We start from the raw sequence: 21,841 nt of genomic DNA, 5'->3' as shown, positions 1-21,841 counted from the left end.
AAATCAATTTGTGTTATTATTCATATTTCTTGTAGCCACTGATTTTGTAGGAATTTGTCAGACCCCAGCAGATTTGCTGTAACCACTTTGTAAGACTGATTAATCAGAACATAATAGATTATACTAAACTGGAAAACTGTTAATTGCTTGTAAATGCCTCAGATATGTTTTAGATAAAACTGTTATTTGCCCAGAGTAATGGCCTAACACTTGACTTTTATTGAGATGTTGGACACCTTACCATAGTTCCAGAGAGGAAATTGCTGAAGCTGTCTGGTCTCCTGTTGTGAACTATTCTGTCTCAATAACTTCTGTTTAGAATATTAAGTGCCCAGAGTGTATGTATAATATTTGCCCTGTGTCACTAAATAAAACAAGTTTTAAAGGGGTCATTTTCCTTTTTCTTTTTTTTTTTTAAACTCACTTTGTTTCAGTTTACCCTTACATGTACTCTGGGAGGAAAGGTGGGCAGGTGTCATTAATCCTATTTTACACGTGAGGATATTGAGTGAGTAGCTCAGGCCCTTACATCATCTATTTAGTAAGTGATCAAGCTGGAATCAAAACCCATGTTTTCTACATCTAACCCAGTGCCCTTTTCACTACTCCATAGTACAAAATACAGTTGATATTGAGTAAGGCTCTAAAGCAACTCCCAGAATATGGGTCATTTTTAAGCCGAACAGGAAGCAAGCACCAAAAAATAGAATATTAGAAAATAAAGTAAGGTAATATGCAGTTTGACTGTATGTTTCAAGAACTTTTGGAAGATAATTAGTTGCCATGCACCTATTTGTAGGAATCTGTTTAGAAATAACAAATATAAGCCAATACCTTTTTAAAAAATATAATTGAGTGAAAAAACTTAGAACAACATTAGCAATAGGAAGAATAAATGAACTTTGGTACATCCATATGATGTATGATTATTTAAAATAGGTATTTGAAAAATGTTAATAACATAGGAAAATGCTTATGAACTTATGTTTAAGGAAAAGATATATGAAGAAAAATATAATCATGGGTATCTGCATGGAAAAGAGATGTCAGATAATAAACCAAAATGTTAACAATATCCAAGTCTGGTTGGTGGGAATGGAAGTAATTATTTTACTTTTTTCTTAAAAAAGACTTAAAATTTTTGCCACAGTGATTATGTATTTTATAATGAGAAAAGTTTCTTTATTTAAGAGATTATAAAAAAAAAGCCTTTGTAGGAAAAACTCATCAGTATTGCCATTGTGTTCTTGGTGAGTATGTCATGACTTAGAAAGCTCTGGTCTGGCCTTACCTGTGGTGGCTCAGTGGCTAAAGTGTCGACCTGGAACACTGAGGTTGCTGGTTCAAAAGCCCAGGCTTACCTGGTCAAGGCACATTTGGGAGTTGATGTTTCCTGCTCCTCTCCCCTCTTCTTTCTCCCTTAATCTCTACCTCTGTGTGTGTGTTTTTCCCTCTCTAAAATGAATTTTTTAAAAAAGAAAAGAAAGCTCTGGTATAAATATTAAGAATTTAACATCTTTTCACTGCATTTTTTGATTAGCTGGGCTGGGTTACTTTTAGTGACATTTAACAGAAATATATATTTTATTTGAGGGAAAAAAAACTATGTTTTCAGAATTTTTAGTATATTTCATATTAGCCCAGAACTTTTTTCATTTTTCTGAAGCTGGAAACGGGGTAGGCAGTCAGACAGACTCCTGCATGCACCCGACCGGGATCCACCTGGCATGCCCACCAGGGGGCGATGCTCTGCCCATCTGGGGCGTTGCTCTGTTGTATCCAGAGCCATTCTAGCACCTGAAGCAGAGGCCACAGATCCATCCTCAGCGCCCGTTAGCCCAGAACTTTTTAAAAAAAAGAGATCTGAAGTTGAGTCTGAGAAATCAGGAAATCTTGCTCGTGTCACCTGTGCTAAATAACCAATTTATCATGTCCAAAGAAGAGTGTAAAAGGTATAACACATGAATTCTCATAACAAAATTTAGTTGGCAGACTTCCCTGAGAAATTATTTAGATGTGTTAACATCTATTATTTTCTTCCTTGTGATAACTTGGTGGTCTTGTAGATGAAGGGTAGTTCAAGTGTTTGTTTAGCTAAATCTCCCATGATTAGTATTCATTTTTCTAGAAATAATAGCCTATTAAGAACGGTTGTCTTTTTATTAAGTTAGGCCCCAAATTCTCATTAAGAAGACATAAGAACATTTTTACTTTTATGAGTAATGTAATATATGACCATTTAAAGAAACTCAAATGATAGATTTTTTTTAAGTGTGTTAAACTTGTTTAATTTTGGAAGATGAGAAAACAAAATAAGGAACACAGTAAATAAAGAAATTAAAGTAGAATTTTTATTTATTTATTTTTTTACAGAGGCAGAGATAGGGACAGACAAAGGAATGGAGAGAGATGAGAAGCATCAATCATTAATTTCTCGTTGCACGTTGTGACTTCTTAGTTGTTCATTGATTGCTTTCTCATATGTGCCTTGACCATGGGCCTCTTCAGCAGACCGAGTAACCCCTTGCTGGAGCCAGCGACCTTGGGTCCAAGCCAGTGAGCTTTTTTTTTTTTTTTTTAAACTTTATTTATTTATTTATTTTTAACAGAGGCAGAGATAGACAGGGACAGACAGACAGGAAAGGAGAGAGATGAGAAGCATCAATCATCAGTTTCTCGTTGCGCATTGCGACTTCTTAGTTGTTCATTGATTGCTTTCTCACATGTGCCTTGACCGCGGGCCTTCAGCAGACCGAGTAACCCCCTGCTGGAGCTAGCGACCTTGGGTCCAAACTGGTGGGCTCTTTGCTCAAGCCAGATGAGCCCGCGCTCAAGCTGGCGACCTCGGGGTCTCGAACCTGGGTCCTTCCGCATCCCAGTCCGACGCTCTATCCACTGCGCCACCACCTGGTCAGGCTTTTTTTTTTTTTTTTGCTCAAACCAGATGAGCCCGCGCTCAAGCTGGCGACCTTGGGGTCTCAAACCTGGATCCTTCCGCATCCCAGTCCGACTCTCTATCTACTATGCCACCGCCTGGTCAGGCTAAAGTAGAATCTTAAATGAAAAAATAACAGCCTTTTAGTCTTTTTTAATTTAAGGAACGTTTAATTTTCTTTTTTTTTTTTTGCATTTTTATGAAGCTGGAAACGGAGGCAGGCAGACAGACTCCCGCATACACCCGACCGGGATGCCCACCAGGGGGCGATGCTCTGCCCATCCAGGGTGTCGCTCTGTTGGGACCAGAGCCACTTTAGCGCCTGGGGCAGAGGCCATGGAGCCATCCCCAGCGCCTGGGCCATCTTTTGCTCCAATAGAGCCTCGGCTGCGGGAGGGGAAGAGAGAGACAGAGAGGAAGGAGAGGGGGAGGGGTGGAGAAGCAGATGGGCGCCTCTCCTGTGTGCCCTGGCCGGGAGTCGAACCCGGGACTTCCACACACCAGGCCGACGCTCTACCACTTAGCCAACTGGCCAGGGCCTAATTTTCTTTTATTTATTTATTTATTTATTTATTTTTTGTATTTTTATGAAGCTGGAAACGGGGAGAGACAGTCAGACAGACTCCCGCATGCGCCCGACTGGGATCCACCCGGCACGCCCACCAGGGGCGATGCTCTGCCCCTCCGGGGCGTCCCTCTGCTGCGACCAGAGCCACTCTAGCACCTGGGGCAGAGGTTAAGGAGCCATCCCCAGCGCCCGGGCCATCTTTGCTCCAATGGAGCCTTGGCTGCGGGAGGGGAAGAGAGAGACAGAGAGGAAGGAGGGGGGGGGGGGTGGAGAAGCAAATGGGCACTTCTCCTATGTGCCCTGGCCGGGAATCGAACTGGGGTCCCCTGCAGGCCAGGCTGACGCTCTACCGCTGAGCCAACCGGCCAGGGCCCTAATTTTCTTTTAAATTTGAAGTTGAAAAAGGTTTTATTGGTCTCGTATTAGGAATCTGAAAGAGATACTTGATTTATAAATTACTCTATTATTCTTGAGAAGAAAGGGCCTTTAAAAATTCAAGATACTAAATCCTTTGGCATTTGGGTATAATTTATTGCTGACTGCATGGATGTAGGCCAGCCAAAATATCAGGGAGTTATCCTGATATAAACAATTTGATAGGTTTACAGGCCCTGGCCAGTAGCTCAGTTGGTTAGAACATATACCAGATCTGCTGAGGTGAGTTCAATCCCTGGCCAGGACACATGCAAGAATCAACCAAAGGGTACATGAATAAGTGGAACAACAAATCAGTGTTTCTCTCTTTCCCACTTTCCCCCTCCCCCTCTCCCCTTCTGTCTTCCTCTCTCTTCTCTCTTTCTCTCCTCCCTCCTCTCTCCATTTTCCTGTCTCCCTTTCTCCTTCCTCTTTCCCTCCTTCCCTTTCTCTCCCCCCCAATCTAAGTCAGTAAATGAAAAAAAAAAAAGTTCACCCTGGCTTGATAGCTCTATTGGTTAGAGTGGTTCAAGTGTCCTGTATACGCGGAGATTGCCAGTTCAATTGCCGGTCAGGGCACGCACAGGAACAGAGCAATGTTTCTGTCTGTCCCTTCTTTCTAAAATCAACAAATAAAATTTATTTTTAAAAAAATTAAAGGATTTCTCTGTCAAGAGTGTCGAATGTGCATAAAAGTTGCCATTTTAGGCCCTGGCCAGTTGGCTCAGCGGTAGAACGTCGGCCTGGCGTGCAAGAGTCCGGGGTTTGATTCTGGCCAGGGCACACAGGAGAAGCACCCATCTGCTTCTCCACCCCTCCCCCTCTCCGTCCTCTCTGTCTCTCTCTTCCCCTCCCGCAGCCAGGGCTCCATTGGAGCAAAGATGGCCCAGGCGCTGGGGATGGCTCTGTGGCCTCTGCCTCAAGCGCTAGAATGGCTCTGGATGCAACAGAGCTATGCCCCAGAGGGGCAGAGCATCACCCCCTGGTGGGCGTGCCGGGTGGATCCCGGTCAGGCGCATGCGGGGAGTCTGACTGCCTCCCCGTTTCCGGCTTTGGAAAAATGAAAACAAAACAAAACAAAAAATAAAGCACTGGGCAGTTGAGTAAATGACTTGTTCAAAGTAAAAAAAAAAAAAAAAAAAGTTGCTGTTTTGATTCCTGGTCAGAGCACATATAGGAACAGCTCATTGTTCCTGACTCTGTCTCTTTTTCTCTCTCTGTCCCCTACCTGTCTCTCGCTAAAATCAATAAATCTGGTGTGAGTGAATCAACATTAGACCTGTCGTCAGATCCTCAAAAGATCAAAAATAAGAAAAAAAAAATTAAAGGATTTGATGGGTCTGCAAATAGCAATATATAGATTAAAGATTCAACATTTTGATGTCTCTGATTAATTCTATACTTATATAATCTCCAGATTACATGATTTGACATATTTTTCCTTATATTTTATATTTCCTTATATTTTCCTTTTTATTTTAAAGTCAGAGCACCATAACATGGTGTGGGAAGTGAAGACAAATCAGATGCCTAATGCAGTACAGAAACTCCTGCTGGTAATGGACAAGAGAGCTGCAGGAATGAATGACTCGCTGGAGTTGCTGCAGTGTAATGAAAATCTGCCATCCTCACCTGGCTACAACTCCTGTGATGAGCACATGGAGCTTGGTAAATAACATTAAAGATTTTAGGGATCTCACTGAAATTCAGATTAATTTTCATGTTTAGCCTAACTCGAACTGCTAAAAAGTATGTGAAGTGTTGTACATTAGTTTTCAATGTTCTCTTGTTATTGCTTCTAAAATATTAATTAAAACCAACATAAATTTGAGCTATTTATGATTATCAGAGAGACTCATTTACAAATTACTATATTAACCTGCCTTACATTGTGGGTAAAAATGGGGCTATTCAACACCTTAGGAAACCCCTACTGTGTAGCTTTTCAACAGATGTTACTTTTGAAACATCCCAGTGAGCTCAAGAAGTTATGCTTGGCCATTCTTCATGACTGGCTTGTTAGTATGATGGGAAAATTACAGTGTTGAGATTTGGACATTTGTGGTTATCACTATTGCTGAGCTGTTTCAAAGGTATTTGACCGGTTGAGGTATGGTTTTTAATAAAGTATTGCTTTGAGATGTTGAGAAGTAAAAAGCTAATGAGTAACCTTGGCTTGTTGCCCAGCTTTTTAGCTTGGCTTTGTCCCCGTTTAATAGGTAGTTTTCCTTAATGTTCACAAAACCCTGAGAAGATGTGATCATCCTCATTTTACAAAAGATGAAATAGAGGAGATTATATGCCCGAGTGCTGTGTGTGGGAATCTGAAGATCCTGACAGTCTTTGTACATAACCTGTTTGAATGCCAAGAGTTTGCTGGGCCCTAATATTCATTGAGTAATGGTTATTGTTGCGAAAAGACACCATTTTAATCAGATAAGTGATTCTCCACTGTCACATTTTAGGTTTCAGGACCTGACACTTGGGACCTGGCAGGGTTAAAAAATTTGTACCATCCAGAATGACTTCAGTTTAAAAGCAGTTACCATAATTTCCTGAACTTGAGATACAGAAATGAACTTTTTATAATAAAAAAGAAGTGATAGTCAAAAAAGGATGTTGGCAGTGAGGGAAGGGAAGTGGCTACACGAGCATGAGAATTCTGGGGTGGAGTTATCTCAAATTGGTGTGATATTTTGACTCTCCGTGAAGGGGGGGGGGATACCTTTTACTCAGTTTTGTGAATGGATATTCTGAATGAGTACTTCTGAGACATTGCAGTTTTTTTTTTTTTAATTTTAATTTTATTTTATTTATTCATTTTGGGGGGGGGGAGAGAGATAGAGAGAGAGGAGCTGGAAGCATCAACTCCCATATGTGCCTTGACCAGGGTTTTGAACCGGCGACCACAGCATTTCCAGGTTGACGCTTTATCCACTGCACCACCACAGGTCAGGCGAGACATTGCAGTTTTAATAGGCTATTCTGGGATATATGCCTGAATAGGAATTATGTGTAAGTACATTTATAGTGATAGTTTAGGACAACTCCTAAGACTAGGAAGAGTTTCTTGACATATTTGAAGGGAACCAATGGATCTGTAGAATGTGTAAGTGTGTGTTTCATAGAGGATTTTTTAAGGCCTGCAAGATACTTTTTTTCCTTTATGTGTGTATTTTTTCCCCCAGTATTATAGCATTTCTTACAGCAGGGGTCGGGAAACTTTTTGGCTGAGAGAGCCATGAATGCCACATATTTTAAAATGTAATTCCATGGGAGCCATACAATGACTCGTGTACATTACGCATTATCCAATAAAAATTTGATGTCCCGGAGGACAGCTGTGTTTGGCTCCAGCCACCCGCAACCATGAACATGAGCAGTAGGAAATGAATGGATTTTAATACATGAGAATGTTTTATATTTTTAATGATACTATTTTTTTTTTTAATTAAAGATGGTCTGCGAGCCAGATGCAGTCATCAAAAGAGCCACATCTGGCTCGCAAGCCATAGGCTTCTGACCCCTGCCTTATAAGAGTAGTACTTGGGGCCCTGGCCGGTTGGCTCAGTGGTAGAGCGTCGGACTGGCGTGCAGAAGTCCCGGGTTTGATTCCCGGCCAGGGCACACAGGAGAAGCGCCCATCTGCTTCTCCACCCCTCCCCCTCTCCTTCCTCTCTGTCTCTCTCTTCCCCTCCTGCAGCGAGGCTCCATTGGAGCAAAGATGGCCCGGGCGCTGGGGATGGCTCCTCGGCCTCTGCCCCCGGCGCTAGAGTAGCTCTGGTCGCAACAGAGCAACGCCCGGGAGGGGCAGAGCATCGCCCCCTGGTGGGCAGAGCGTCGCCCCCTGGTGGGCGTGCCGGGTGGATCCCAGTCTGGCGCATGTGGGAGTCTGTCTGACTGTCTCTCCCCGTTTCCAGCTTCAGAAAAATACAAAAAAATAAAAATAAATAAATAACAAAAAAAAAATAACAAGAGTAGTACTTGGGTAGTGTGTATTTCTAGTCTTCTCTCTTGGGGAGTAAAAGTCTGTCATAAAGTACCTTTTGGGAACACAATAACATGTACAGGAAAAAATAATCAGTAAATATTTCTAAGTTCAGAATTTCTCAGTAAAAATAATTTGGCTTATAGTACCTAAAAATTTATGTATATGATTTTTTAATTTTTTTTATTACTGCAGTAATTTCATATAACAGATTAATAAAAGTACTATATATGAATGATAAATATATACATGCACACATAAAATGCCTTTTCACTCAATGTGTTTATATACAAATGTCTCAATAGCATGTGGATTACTCCTCGGTGAAGTGTAAAAAACTAAAAGGAAAAACCAGGAAGCACAGCCTTGTTTTTCCAATCTATGAACAGTTGTGGTAACTGCCTGGTTTAGGTTGTAAAGTTGTTCGTACATTTACATTGGTTGGATTCACTTGTTGTACTAGGTGTTATTTTTTAAAATTGAAATTTGTCTCATTATTTTGAATTTATACTTTTCCTCTCATAAAACTAATTTGCTAAATTTGAAGATGTCTCTTCCAACTGTAATTATATTACCCTATATTAGTAATTTCCTTTTCATAATTTTGATATGTATTTGCAGATGATCTTCCTGAACTTCAAGCTGTTCAAAGTGATCCTACTCAATCTGCCATATACCAGCTAAGTTCAGATGTTTCACATCAAGAATATCCAAGACCATCTTGGAACCAAAATACCTCAGATATATCAGAAAATACTTTTCGTGAAAATGAGGTAGATTGGCTAACAGAACTAGCAAATATCGCCACCAGTCCACAAAGTCCACTTATGCAGTGCTCATTTTACAACAGGTAACAACACTGTCTTTTTATTGAACACTTCTGTCATTAGAAATAGCTGTTATTGCCTGACCTGTGGTGGCACAGTGGATAAAGTGTCAACCTAGAAATGCTGGGGTCGCTGGTTCGAAACCCTGGGCTTGCCTGGTCAGGGCACATATGGGAGTTGATGCTTCCAGCTCCTCCTTACCTTCTCTGTCTCTCTCTCTCCCTTTCTCTCTCCTCTCTAAAATGAATTAAAAAAAAAAAATAACATTTTTTTTCTAGTTTTAAAAGTAATGCTGTTAACCATTAGGATTTAAGTAAAATCATTAGCATTAAGCTTCTTGTCTTATAATGTTCAAAGAGCTATTTCGCTTACTAACATTTCAACTCTTGAGAATTAGATAAAACTGATATGAGAACAGTAAATGAAGAATATTCATAGATGTTTTAAAGTCACTAGAAAATAAATCGGACCAAGAAATACTTTTATTATACTAGATTTCTATTTATTGCAATCAAAATTGTATTTGTATAAAGAATTTTTTTTTTTTTTATATATATACAGAGACAGAGAGTCAGAGAGAGGGATAGATAGGGACGGACAGACAGACAGGAACGGAGCGAGATGAGAAGCATCAATCATCAGTTTTTCGTTGCTACACTGTAGTTGTTCATTGATTGCTTTCTCATATGTGCCTTGACCATGGGCCTTCAGCAGACTGAGTAACCCCTTGCCAGTGACCTTGGGTCCAAGCTGGTGATATTTGCTCAAAACCAGATGAGCCCGCGCTCAAGCTGGCGACCTCGGGGTCTCGAACCTGGGTCCTCTGCATCTCAGTCCAGTGCTCTATCCACTGCACCACCGCCTGGTCAGGCTGTATAAAGAACTTTTTATTAAACTTGAGTTCAGTTCCTTTTTTGTCTACCTTTATTTTCTTCCAGTGTATGTGGCCTTGCGTTATTTATTTGTTTGTTAATATTAAAATTAGCTAATCTTAAAATCTTCAACTTATAAAAGTGGACTCCCATTGGTGAAAACCACTGTTCCATATACCCGGACCACAGTTTATGAAAATGAGTTGTTGTGTTATGAAATTATAGAAGCTTTTAAGCAGTATTTCCAGAGAGACCTAAATTGGATATTTTATTATGCCTAAAATCATAAAATTATCTATGTAAAATGACACAAATAAATATGATAGTTTGTATAGGGAAGAAATGCCCAGATTTGCAGTCATGTGGGTAGCTAGACTTTAATTCACACTGGGTGATGTAGAAATAACTCAGTTTTGGTAAGTGCTCTTAGTATAATTCTTTGCGAAAGAGTAAGCTTTTTAGGTGTGAAACCCGGTTTTCTTTTTTTTTTTTAATTTTACTTATTTTTTACAGAGACAGAGAGTGAGTCAGAGAGAGGGATAGACAGGGACAGACAGGAACGGAGAGAGATGAGAAGCATCAATCATTAGTTTTTCATTGCGCGTTGCAACACCTTAGTTGTTCACTGATTGCTTTCTCATATGTGCCTTGACCGCGGGCCTTCAGCAGACCAAGTAACCCCTTGCTGGAGCCAGCGACCTTGGGTTCTAGCTGGTGGACTTTTGCTCAAGCCAGATGAGCCCGCACTCAAGCCGGCGACCTCGGGGTCTGGAACCTGGGTCCTCTGCATCCCAGTCCGATGCTCTATCCACTGCGCCACCGCCTGGTCAGACAAAACCTGGTTTTCTTACAACCCATTAAATCAGTGGTCCCCACCCTTTTTTGGGCCATGGACCGGTTTAATATCAGAAAATATTTTCACGGACCGGCCTTTAGGGTGGGACGGATAAATGTATCATGTGACCAAGACAAGCGTCAAGAGTGAGTCTTAGACGGATGTAACAGAGGGAATCTGGTCATTTTTTAAAAATAAAACATTGTTCAGACTTAAATATAAATAAAGTGGAAATAATGTAAGTTATTTATTCTTTCTCTCTGGACCGGTACCAAATGGCCCACAGACCGGTACCAGTCCGGGGGTTGGGGACCACTGCATTAAATTATGCTGCTTTTCTTCTGTTCATCAGGATATTGGTCTGGATTAAAGCAAAATCATTTTAGTTAACGTTCAGTTTAATTCCATGAAAATTCTCCAGGAAAGAAAACTTACCTTTTGAAGTATTATGTCCTTTTTTAAAAAAAAATATTTATTCATTTTTTTAGAGAGGAGAGGGAGAGAGAGGAGAGACAGAGAGAGAGAAGGGGGGGAGGAGCTGGAAGCATCAACTCCCATATGTGCCTTGACCAGGCAAGCCCAGGGTTTCCAACTGGCGACCTCAGCATTTCCAGGTCAACACTTTATCCACTGCACCACCACAGGTCAGGCTGAAGTATTACATCCTTTATAGTCCCAGTTTTTGTTATTATCTTAATAATAAAAAAGCTAAAAATTCTTTTACATTAAAAAAAAAATCCAAAACCCTGATTTTGCTATTGGACTTTTTTTTCCTCCTCATTTATAGTTTAGAGATAATACTTTTCATTTTCGCCACAAATTTATGAATATTATAATAGTTCTTGAAAGTTGAATAAACCTTTCAGAAGAAAAGCAATATAAATAAAAACATAAGTAAAGGAGTATTTCCCTAAAGATCTAAATTTATTTGCTGCAGCATTTTCTGTGCTTCCCTTCTTCCTAGGGAACAAGACCAAGAGTCATGCTCTGCTGTCTTACCTGCCATCTAACACTGTCAGTGACTTTCACACAACTTCTTATAGAATGTTTCATTATGTTTGTTACTGAGCTTTGAATGTCTGAAGTCATAACTGTACAGTGCAAAGGGGTTGAGGCCAGGTAAACTTTATATTATCCCTGCGTAGATAGAGGGATGAAGAGACCAATGGTATTAGTGTTTTCCATATGTTCAGCATGTTAATTTTTACAGATAATCCAGGCTATTACAGATTTTAGAACATAGTGTTATTGCCTGACCAGGCGGTGGTGCAGTGGATAGAGCGTCAGACTGGGATGCGGAAGGACCCAGTTTTGAGACCCCAAGGTCGCCAGCTTGAGCGCGGGCTTATCTGGTTTGAGCAAAAGCCCACCAGCTTGAACCTAAGGTCACTGGCTCCAGCAAGGGGTTACTTGGTCTGCTGAAGACCTGCAGTCAAGGCACATATGAGAAAGCTATCAATGAACAACTAAGGTGTTGCAACGTGCAACGAAAAACTAATGATTGATGCTTCTCATCTTTCTCCGTTCCTGTCTGTCTGTCCCTGTCTATCCCTCTCTGGAAAAAAAAAAAAAAAAAAAAAAAAAGAACATAGTGTTACTATCTCTTTTAAATGGTTAAACAGAGAATTGATAAAACTCATACATAATCTTTTGTTAGATATGAAGGCAGGAATGAACTTTAGGGATTTTTAGCAGTTTGGCCATTCTCTAATACTTCATAAAGGTTTTTTTTTAATTTATTGATTTTAGAGAGAGGAAAGAGGAGGAGATAGGGAGTGAAACTGATTTTTTTGTTGTTATTGTTCCATTTATTTACACATTCACTGGTGATTCTTGTATGTGCCCTGACTTGGGATCGAACCCATAACCTTGGTGTATAGGGACAATGCTCTAACCTACTTAGCTATCCTGCCCCAGGACCTTGGAGTTCTTTTTTTCAGTGAGAGAGACAGAGAGACAGAGACAGACAGGAAGGGAGAGAGATGAGAAGCATCAGTTCTTTCTTGGCAGCATCTTAGTTGTTCATTGATTGCTTTCTCATTTATGACTTGAGTGTGGGGCTCCAGTTGAGCCAGTGACCCCTTGCTCAATCCAGAGATCTTGGGCTTCAAGCCGGAGACCTCAGGGTTTCAAACCTGGGTCCTTTGTGTCCCAGGACAATTTTCTACCCACAGCACCACCTCCTGGCCAGGCAAGTTTTAAATGTATAAAGGAAGAAATTAGTAAAAGACAAAACATTTAATATTTGTATTTTAGCCCTGGCCGGTTGGCTCAGTATCAGAGCGTCGACCTGGCGTGCAGGAGTCCCGGGTTCGATTCCCGGCCAGGGCACACAGGAGAAGCGCGCATCTGCCTCTCCACCCCTCCCCCTCTCCTTCCTCTCTGTCTCTCTCTTCCCCTCCCGCAGGCCCGTTTCCAACCTCAATACAATAAATAAATAAATAAATAAATAAATTCCAACGGCTTCTTTAAAAAAAAAAAAAAAAAAATTTGTATTTTAAAATCCAAAAATGATTGGAGAACATGCTAAAATGAAATTGGTGGGGGTTTTATTTAAGAAGTAATATGAACATGAAAGCAAAGAATGCTTTCATAGATCCTTATAAAATAATTTATAATGAAAAATGATTAATGAGGATAAAATTAAAATTGAGAGGCTAATAAAATTTCTCAGGGAATGGGGAAGAATTGGAAAGTAAGATTTTTCTTCCCCTGTTTAAAAACGAGGCTAGTACAGATATGCATCAACTTTTTTCTGTTAAGGACCAAATCCCTATTTGGTATTGCAGAGAATTGTCCTGATTTGGGAGCTTCAGACAGATCTACCCCCAGTCTCCCTCGCTGCTTTCCGAACTACCCTGTCAGTCACAGCACTGGTCATCCATTAGGACCTGCTTCTTACTGTTACTTCCTCCCTCCGAGCATTAGCTGATCTGTTTATGGGCAGAGGGTCTTAGTATGTTCTTGGGAGTGCAGGTACTCTAGAGAGAGCACTGCCTGCTAAAGAGACTGAGGAGAAAACTGGGGAAGAGGTTACTTTTCTTTAGGTTTTTTTAAAGATTTTAATTATTCATTTTAGAGAGGAGGGGAGAGGGGGCCGAGCAGGAAGCATCAACTCCCATATGTACTTTGACCAGGTAAACCCGGGGTTTTGAACTGGCAACCTCAGCATTCCAGGTCAACAGTTTATCCACTGCATCACCACAGGTCAGGCAAGGGGTTACTTTTTAAAAGGTGATCCTAGGGGAAAATTATTAGATCTGATGTGTAGATGCTTTTCAACAAGTTTGTATTAGAAACAAGAAATGGTGTCCAGTTACAAGAAGTTGCAAATAATCTGCTTTCTGCTATAAAAAGTTTAAGCATTTTGGCTTAAAGTAGTTTATTGTTGCCCAGTGATAGGTGGTTGGTAGATAAAGAGTTCAGTGTTGGTTGCATTAAGTGTAGATTCACTCATTTAAATTAATTTATTTTTAGTGAAAGCAGGGGAGGCAGAGACAGACTCCCACATGCTCTCCAACTGGGATCCACCTGGCATGCCCACCGGGGGGGCGATGCTCTGCCCATCTAGGGCCCTTGCTCTGTTGCAACTGGAGCCATTTTTAGCACCTGAGGCGGAAGCCATGGAGTCATCCTCAGTGCCCAGGGCCAGCTCGCCCTAACTGAGGCATGGCTGTAGGCAGGGAGGAGAAGAGAAAGAGAGGGATGGAGAAGCAGATGGGTGCTTCTCTGTGTGCCTGACTGGCAGTTGAACCCAGGACATTCATATGCCGGGCTGACGCTCTCCACTGAGCCAACCAGCCAAGGGTGATTCACTCATGTTAGGACTTAAGACAACATCAAAGAAGGAGAAGAAATGGTTATGGAGCCCTGCACAGGGGTTATTCATGAATGAAAATGCTAACATTTAAAATAAATGTTAATATAAAAGCAAATGAATAAAGGAAATAGTAATTTAGAACTTGAAATACACTGTCAAATATGAAAAAAAACTTTAAAATATGTGAGCTTGGATAAGAAGTTGAATAAGGAACAACATATAAATGAAATCTTGATGTCTTTACTAGTGTTTTCCATGAGTGTCTTTTCTTTTTTTATTATTTATTTATTTATTTTGATTGATTTTGATGAGAAAGGAAGGGGGAAAGAGAAAGTTGGGATCAAGCTGTTCCTTCATATGCTCTTACTGGGGATCAAACCAGCAGCCTCTGCCTCGGGGACGATGCTCCAACCAACCAAGTCATCCAGCCCCAGGGCCCATAGGTGTCTTATATGTAATAACACTGGCATTTGAATACAAATTTTTTTTCATCAAAAGCAAAGATCTGCTTTAAGGACTTATGCTTTATGGTTAAAACTGCTTCTTTATTTTAGATCATCTCCTGTACACATCATAGCTACTAGTAAAAGTTTACATTCCTATGCACGCCCTCCACCAGTGTCCTCTTCTTCTAAGAGTGAGCCAGCCTTCCCTCACCACTGGAAGGAGGAAACACCAGTCAGACATGAAAGGGTGAGTTTATTCATGAGATTAAACTTTTACAAAGTTTGCACAGTAGTTGTAATATATTAACTTTCCCTCTCTAAAAAGTCTTTTGAAGCACATACAGATAGATAACAGTATGTCATTGTTCTACTAGTGATCTGAATTCAGTTTTATGTACAGCCGCCCTATTATTAACTATTAGAAAAGTTATTTACAAATGGGACTATATATTTAATAAAACCTTTTATAAACTTTGGTATTCAAAGGTGTATTTTCTCCTAAGTTTAAAATAGTTAAGTTATCCCCTAATAGGAGAGCCGAAAGCCTGAGATAGAGACAGATAATAACAAGGTATGTCTTAAAGGAATAAAGTGTATAATGTTATTTTTCACAGGCAAATAGTGAGTCCGAGTCTGGCATTTTCTGCATGTCCTCCCTCTCAGATGATGATGATTTGGGGTGGTGCAATTCTTGGCCGTCGACTGCTTGGCACTGTTTTTTGAAAGGTAAAAAAAAAACAACAAAGTTGATTTTGTGTATAGCTTACTTGTGTAGCACTGTCACAGACCTAATACTTGTTTTTTACTTAAACTTCAGGTACACGGCTCTGCTTTCATAAGGGAAGCAATAAGGAATGGCAGGACGTTGAAGATTTTGCTAGAGCTGAAGGCTGTGAGAATGAGGAGGATCTCCAAATGGGCACTCACAAGGTTGATTTGAAATTCTTTAAACATTTTTTCAAAATGTAACAAAATTTTTTGTTATTCGCCTGACCAAGCGGTTGCACAGTGGATAGAGTGTCACACTGGGACGCAGAGGACCCAGGTTCAAAACCCCTAGGTAGCCGGCTTGAGTGCGGGCTCACCAGCTTGAGTCCAAGATCACTGGATTGAGCAATGAGTCACTTGCTCTGCTCTAACCCACCCCCCATCAAGGCACATAAGAAAAAATCAGTGAACAGCTAAGGTGCTGCAGACGAAGAATTGATGCGCCTCATCTCTCTAGTCTGTCCCTATCGGTCCCTTTCTCTCTATCTCAAAAAGAGAAGAGTTTTTGTTATTCTACAACAGTACTCTCTGTTTACTTCCATATGTAAGTGATATCTTACATTTTAGGTCGTGGTGGTTTGATTTATTGCTGATTAGCCTAATGGAGGGAGAGGCTTCAGGTTTACCTTTGTAGTCATGCTTTCTTAGATGAGGCAGACTTAACTGGTATTAAAAATAAATAAGGAAGTAAATGAAGCAAAGCTTTATCTTTGATAATCTACAAAGTGGTTAATTCCCCTAAAGATAATTGGGAGTCGATTATATTAAGTTACTTTTTGTAAGGTCGGTGGATAATGAGGGATGGTCACGTGGGGAACCCAGGCCCCCGAACTTTGGCTAGGACCGCCCACAACCAAGCACGCCAAAAGAGGCTTCACAGGAACTGTTTGGGAAAAAGTGACCGTCTGCCAGCGAGATTTCACCACATCATACTAGCTCGGCTTCCCTAGAGGGACCTCTTTAAATATCTCCAGTGCGGTTTAATCCTTGCGACTTCCCTGGCCTCCATCTCCTCCATCTTTCTTTCTTTGGGGCCAGGGAACCTTGCTGGGCGGGATGCCCTGTACTCAATAAATCCTTTTGTTATTCCACACTTGGTGGCTCTGGCCCCTTCCTTCCTTCTCGGCGGGTAAAAATACCTTACACTTTTTATTTATTTTAAAAATTTATTTGTTGATTTTAGAGAGAGTCAGAAATATCGATCTGTTTCTGTATGTGCCTGACTCAGGGATCAGACCTCTGCAACTTTTCAGGATGACACTAACCAACTGAGCTATCTTGCTAGGGCTTAAATTACTTTTTAAATGACTCCATAAAAAGACTGGCATTTTCGTTTTTTCAAGTTTTCAATTATATTTTAAATTTTACTGAATTATAGTGTACACACCATAGCATTCACCGTTTACGATGTACAATTCATTGCTTTTTAGTATGTTACAAGAATGTGCAACCATCACGGGTATCTAATTCCAGAATATTTTCATCATGTTAAAAAGAAACTCCTTAAGTGATCATTTCCTATTCCTTTCCTCTCCTTAGACCCTGGCAATCACAAATCTGTTTTCAGTACCTATGGATTTGCTTATACTGGACATTTCATGTGAAGGAAATCATATGTGACCTTTTGTGAAAGTTAGCTTCTTTCACTTAGTGTAATGTTTTCAAGGTTCATCTGTGTAATTATGTATGTAAGAACTGTGTTCTTTTTATGACTAAATAATATTATGTATGGATATACTGCATTGATTTATTCATTAGTCAGCTAAAAGACATTTGGCTTGTTTACACTCTTTGGCTGTTAGGAATAATGCTATGAACCTTCTTGTACGAGCTTTTGCGTGACGTGTTTTCATTTCTCTTGTTATATACCCTCTTTCCCCAGGTATAAGATATACTTTTTTCCCGAAAAAATTTGGGGTCTAAAAACTGGGCACGTCTTATACAGTGGTTGTAGGGTTTTTTTACTTGCATTTCCCACTTTTTCACACTTGTTTTTGTGCTCATTGTGGAAAACAGTGATTTGTCATCAGACACAGATTGAAGACAAGCTAATGGATGGGAGTTTTGACAGTGAAGAGGAGTTGTATGAATTTTATGATGAATAAAACTTGAGTTTAGTAACTTCATGTAATACATGAAGTTTCCCCAAATACATTTTTTCCCCAAATTTCGGGCCCCAAAATTAAGGTGCATCTTATAAATGGGATCGTCATATACCTTGTGTCCGTAAAGTCATGGTGCACTTTTGACCGGTCACAGGAAAGCAACAAAAGACGATAGAAATGTGAAATTTGCACCAAATAAAAGGAAAACTCTCCCAGTTTCATACCTATTCAGTGCAGTTCACGCACAGATTTTTTAGGGCTCCTTAGGTAGCTATCCTGTATAGCCTCTACAGACGCATCACTGACGGATGGCCTACCAGAACAGGGTTTCTCCACCAAACTGCTGGTTTCCTTCAACTGCTTATCCCACCGAGTAATATTATTCCTATGTGGTGGCGCTTCGTTATAAACGCGCTGATATTCACGTTGCACTTTGGTCACGGATTTGAATTTAGAAGCCACAGAACACACTGAACTTTCCTCTGTACCGTCCACATCTCGACTGGCATGGCCGTGGGCTGCTTTGCTGTATACATGGTGTTACATCATCATCTGCACATGCGCACATGCTGCCACATCATCCTACAGAAACTGGGAGGGTTCTCCTTTTATTTGGTGCAGATTTCACATTTCTATCATCTTTTGTTGCTTTCCTGTGACCGTTCAAAAGTGCACCATGACTTTACGGACACACTGTACATGGGGAAATATACGGTACTTAGGGATTACTGGGTCATATGGTAACTCCAAGTTTAACATTTTGAAGAACTTCCATAAAAGTTTTCTACAGTGAATGCTCCATTTTACATCCATATTAGTAATGTATGGAAGTTCTGATATCTAAATCTTCATCTGCACTTACCTTCCATTTCACTCAAAAGCCATCTTAGCCTGACCTGTGGTGGCGCAGTGGATCAAGTGTCAACCTGGAAACGCTGAGGTCGCTGGTTCAAAACCCGGGGCTTGCCTGGTCAAGGCACATATGGGAGTTGATGCTTTCTGCTCCTCCCCCCTTTTCTCTCTCTCTCTTTCTCTCTCTCTCTCTCTCCCCCCCCCCTCTATATAATGAATAAATAAAATCTTTAAAAAAAGCCATCTTAGTGTGTATGAACTGGTATCCTTGTTTGATTAGCATTTCCCAATGACTAATGATGGTGAGCGTATTTTCATGTGCTTGTTGGTTATTTGTATATTATCTTCATAGAAATGTCCATTCAAATAATTTTCCCATTTTCAAATTGGGTTGTCTTTTTATTCCTTTGTGAGCGTCCTTCAGATATTCTGGAAAATATACCTTATCAGATGAGATCTGCAAATATTTTCTCCCATTCTGTGGGTTGTATTTTTACTTTCTTGCTATTGTACTTCAAACGCATAAAAGAATTTTATTTTGATGAAGTGCAATTTGTTTCTTTGGTTGCTTGTGCTTTAGGTGTTGTGTATAAGAAACCATTGCTTAATTCAAGGTTATGAAGATATACTGTGTTTTCTCCTAAGATATTTTTTTCTTCTAAAAAAATTTTTTTTTTACAGAGACAGAGAGTCAGAGAGAGGGATAGACAGGGACAGACAGGAATGGAGAGAGATGAGAAGCATCAATCATCAGTTTTTTGTTGTTGCACCATAGTTGTTCATTGATTGCTTTCTCATATGTGCCTTGACGGGGTAGTTCAGCAGAGTGAGTGACCCCTTGCTCAAGCGAGCGACTCCACACTCAAGCTGGTGAGCCTGTTTTCAAGCTGGAAGAGCCTATGCTCAAGCTGGTGACTTCGGGGTTTTGAACCTGGGTCCTCTGTGTCCCAGTCCTTGCTCAAGCCAGTGACTCCACACTCAAGTTGATGAGCCTGTGCTCAAGCCAGATGAGCTCATGCTCAAGCTGGCGACCTTGGGGTTTCAAACCCGGGTCCTCTGTGTCCCAGTCCGACACTCTATCCACTGTGCCGCTTGCTGGTCAGGTCCTTAAAGATTTTTACTGTCCTTCCCTTCTTTACTTTGTTCATGCACTAGTGTAATAATAATTGGATATTATACCTAGGTGTTGGCATGTCTGTCTCTTGTTTATCAGTAAGTTTAAGGGTAAGGATAAAGTGTTGTTAATGCTTGTATTATATTTTCAAAGCCTAGTACCTGGCATGTACTAAATGCTCAGTAAAGATTTGTTGAATTTAAATTTAGCCTGGTTCTGCCACCTTGTACTTGTCAATTCAAGACTAATGAGCTTCTCTCGTTGGTATCTTGAAATAGATTGAATATTAGAGGTAACTTTTATTCTGTAGTCTTTATTGTTACCTTAAACAATCATATTAATAAAAGTACTTAATGACTTCCTTAGTACCCTCTCAAAGGAAAGGTGAAAGTCCTGTGCCTTTTGCTGAGACCCTTTATTTACTGACTGGCCCCTCCTTTTCAGCCTTGCCCCAACTCATATTGTATTTTTAGCAAACAGCACACCCCAAGCAGTTGTTAGTTACAGCTCTCCCTGGTATGAGGCATGTTCTTCTCCCTTTCTCAATTTCGTTCTTTTAAATCTTGTTCAAATAGGAATCAGAAGCCTCCTAATCTCTTTCTCTTGGAATTAATGTCTCCTTTATTAAATTGCATTAGCATCCTTTATACTTGAATTAAAATGTTTATTTCATTCTGCCTTATATTGTGATTTATATATGTGCTTTTTTTGGAGGGAAGCTTTTTTCACTATTGGGTTGAAGGCACCTTAGAGACAGGGATCCTGTCTTGTTTGTTTTTACCTTTTTTTTTTTTTTAATTTATTTATTTATTTATTCATTTTAGAGAGATGGCAGGAGAGAGAGAGAGAGAAGGGGGGAGGAGCAGGAACCATCAACTCCCATATGCGCCTTGACCGGGCAAGTCCAGGGTTTCGAACCTGCGACCTCAGCATTCCAGGTTAACGCCCTATCCACTGCGCCACCACAGACCAGGCTGTTTTTACCTTTTCAACAAAGATATACCCATAATAGGAACTTAACCATGTGTTAAATCGAATGTTGCCAGTTCATTCATTATGTGTATGTATTTTCAGGGTTATGGTTCTGATGGCCTAAAGTTGCTGTCACATGAAGAAAGTGTATCCTTTGGCGAGTCTGTACTGAAGTTGACTTTTGATCCTGGTACAGTAGAAGATGGTTTACTAACTGTGGAGTGTAAGCTGGACCACCCTTTCTATGTTAAAAATAAAGGTAGGGCTTCAATTTGAATTTGTAGTCACTTTTTAAAGAAATCTTAAATCTATTAATATGTCTTTGATGATTAAGAAATTTGAAGGGAAAATTTCAAACTAAATAAAACCTACCTTAGGAAATGCCTTATAATGCTTAAATGTCTTAGTGGTAATCACACCAAGCTCTGCTTCCTATGGGTGTGAGTCACTTTTAGATTCGTGTAGCATACAACAGTAAGCTCTGTAATCTTGGTATATAGTTCAGGGAAACAAATATTCTGGTAATTGCATTTTGGTTTAGGGTTACCAAATCTGCTGTTTACCTGAATCACCACAGAGCCCTGTTAAAATGCCTTCATGTTAACTACTTCAGAGTATTTCATGGTCTTGCTCATCATTTATCACTCGTGCAGGTTGATGGATGTGCTGACAGATAGACTCTGTTAATAAAATGCTAAATTAAACTACATTTTGGAGGGCTTTTACATTGCTTAAAGATTTATGGTAAATTTACATGACTTTTAGAAAATCTTTTGGGGACTTATTTTTAAGAGTCAGAAATTATATGTTTTATAATAAATAATTTGGATGCTTTCTGTCAATTCTTTATACAGCTGTTATTTGATTTAACTTTAGGTTGGTCATCGTTTTACCCAAGCTTGACTGTGGTGCAGCATGGCATCCCATGTTGTGAGATTCATATTGGTGACGTATGTCTACCTCCTGGACACCCTGATGCCATTAATTTTGATGATTCAGGTGTTTTTGATACATTTAAAAGGTAATATTGGATTCTTTTTTCTGTTTAAAGTTTACTCTAAATCTCCCAAGTGATTGCTAAGTCAAATATTTAAGAAGTTACACCTTTAAAAGTTTTGAGAATTAAAAAAAAAAAAACTTAGAGAAAGTATATATGCATGGTTAAGTGAAAAAATGTTAGATAAAGTAAAATAACAGCTCATGGAGAGTTTTACAGAGTAGTCATAGAGGAAAAGTGAGTACGTAAAACACTAAAGATGACCAAGAATTAAAAATCTGGCTATTTATTTTTAACCAGTTGATAAATCTCTTAAATAGTACTTTGT

General features: G+C 39.9%; 1 protein-coding gene across 2 annotated transcripts in view; it reads left to right on the top strand.

The window, feature by feature from the left end:
* The window catches only part of HBP1 (HMG-box transcription factor 1), a 41,544-nt gene that overhangs the window by 6,448 nt on the left and 13,255 nt on the right, over window positions 1-21,841 (top strand). For both annotated transcript variants that reach the window (XM_066272213.1, XM_066272214.1), the window contains exons 2-8: window positions 5,402-5,585; window positions 8,527-8,755; window positions 14,814-14,952; window positions 15,320-15,431; window positions 15,523-15,635; window positions 20,619-20,775; window positions 21,393-21,537. In XM_066272213.1, coding sequence (XP_066128310.1) covers window positions 5,402-5,585; window positions 8,527-8,755; window positions 14,814-14,952; window positions 15,320-15,431; window positions 15,523-15,635; window positions 20,619-20,775; window positions 21,393-21,537 — 1,079 coding nt within the window. The remainder of the gene's footprint in view (window positions 1-5,401; window positions 5,586-8,526; window positions 8,756-14,813; window positions 14,953-15,319; window positions 15,432-15,522; window positions 15,636-20,618; window positions 20,776-21,392; window positions 21,538-21,841) is intronic.

Source organism: Saccopteryx bilineata, chromosome 4 (genome assembly GCF_036850765.1).
Source record: "Saccopteryx bilineata isolate mSacBil1 chromosome 4, mSacBil1_pri_phased_curated, whole genome shotgun sequence".
In the NCBI taxonomy this organism is placed as follows: domain Eukaryota; kingdom Metazoa; phylum Chordata; class Mammalia; order Chiroptera; family Emballonuridae; genus Saccopteryx; species Saccopteryx bilineata.
This window is presented reverse-complemented; position numbering and strand designations above follow the sequence as displayed.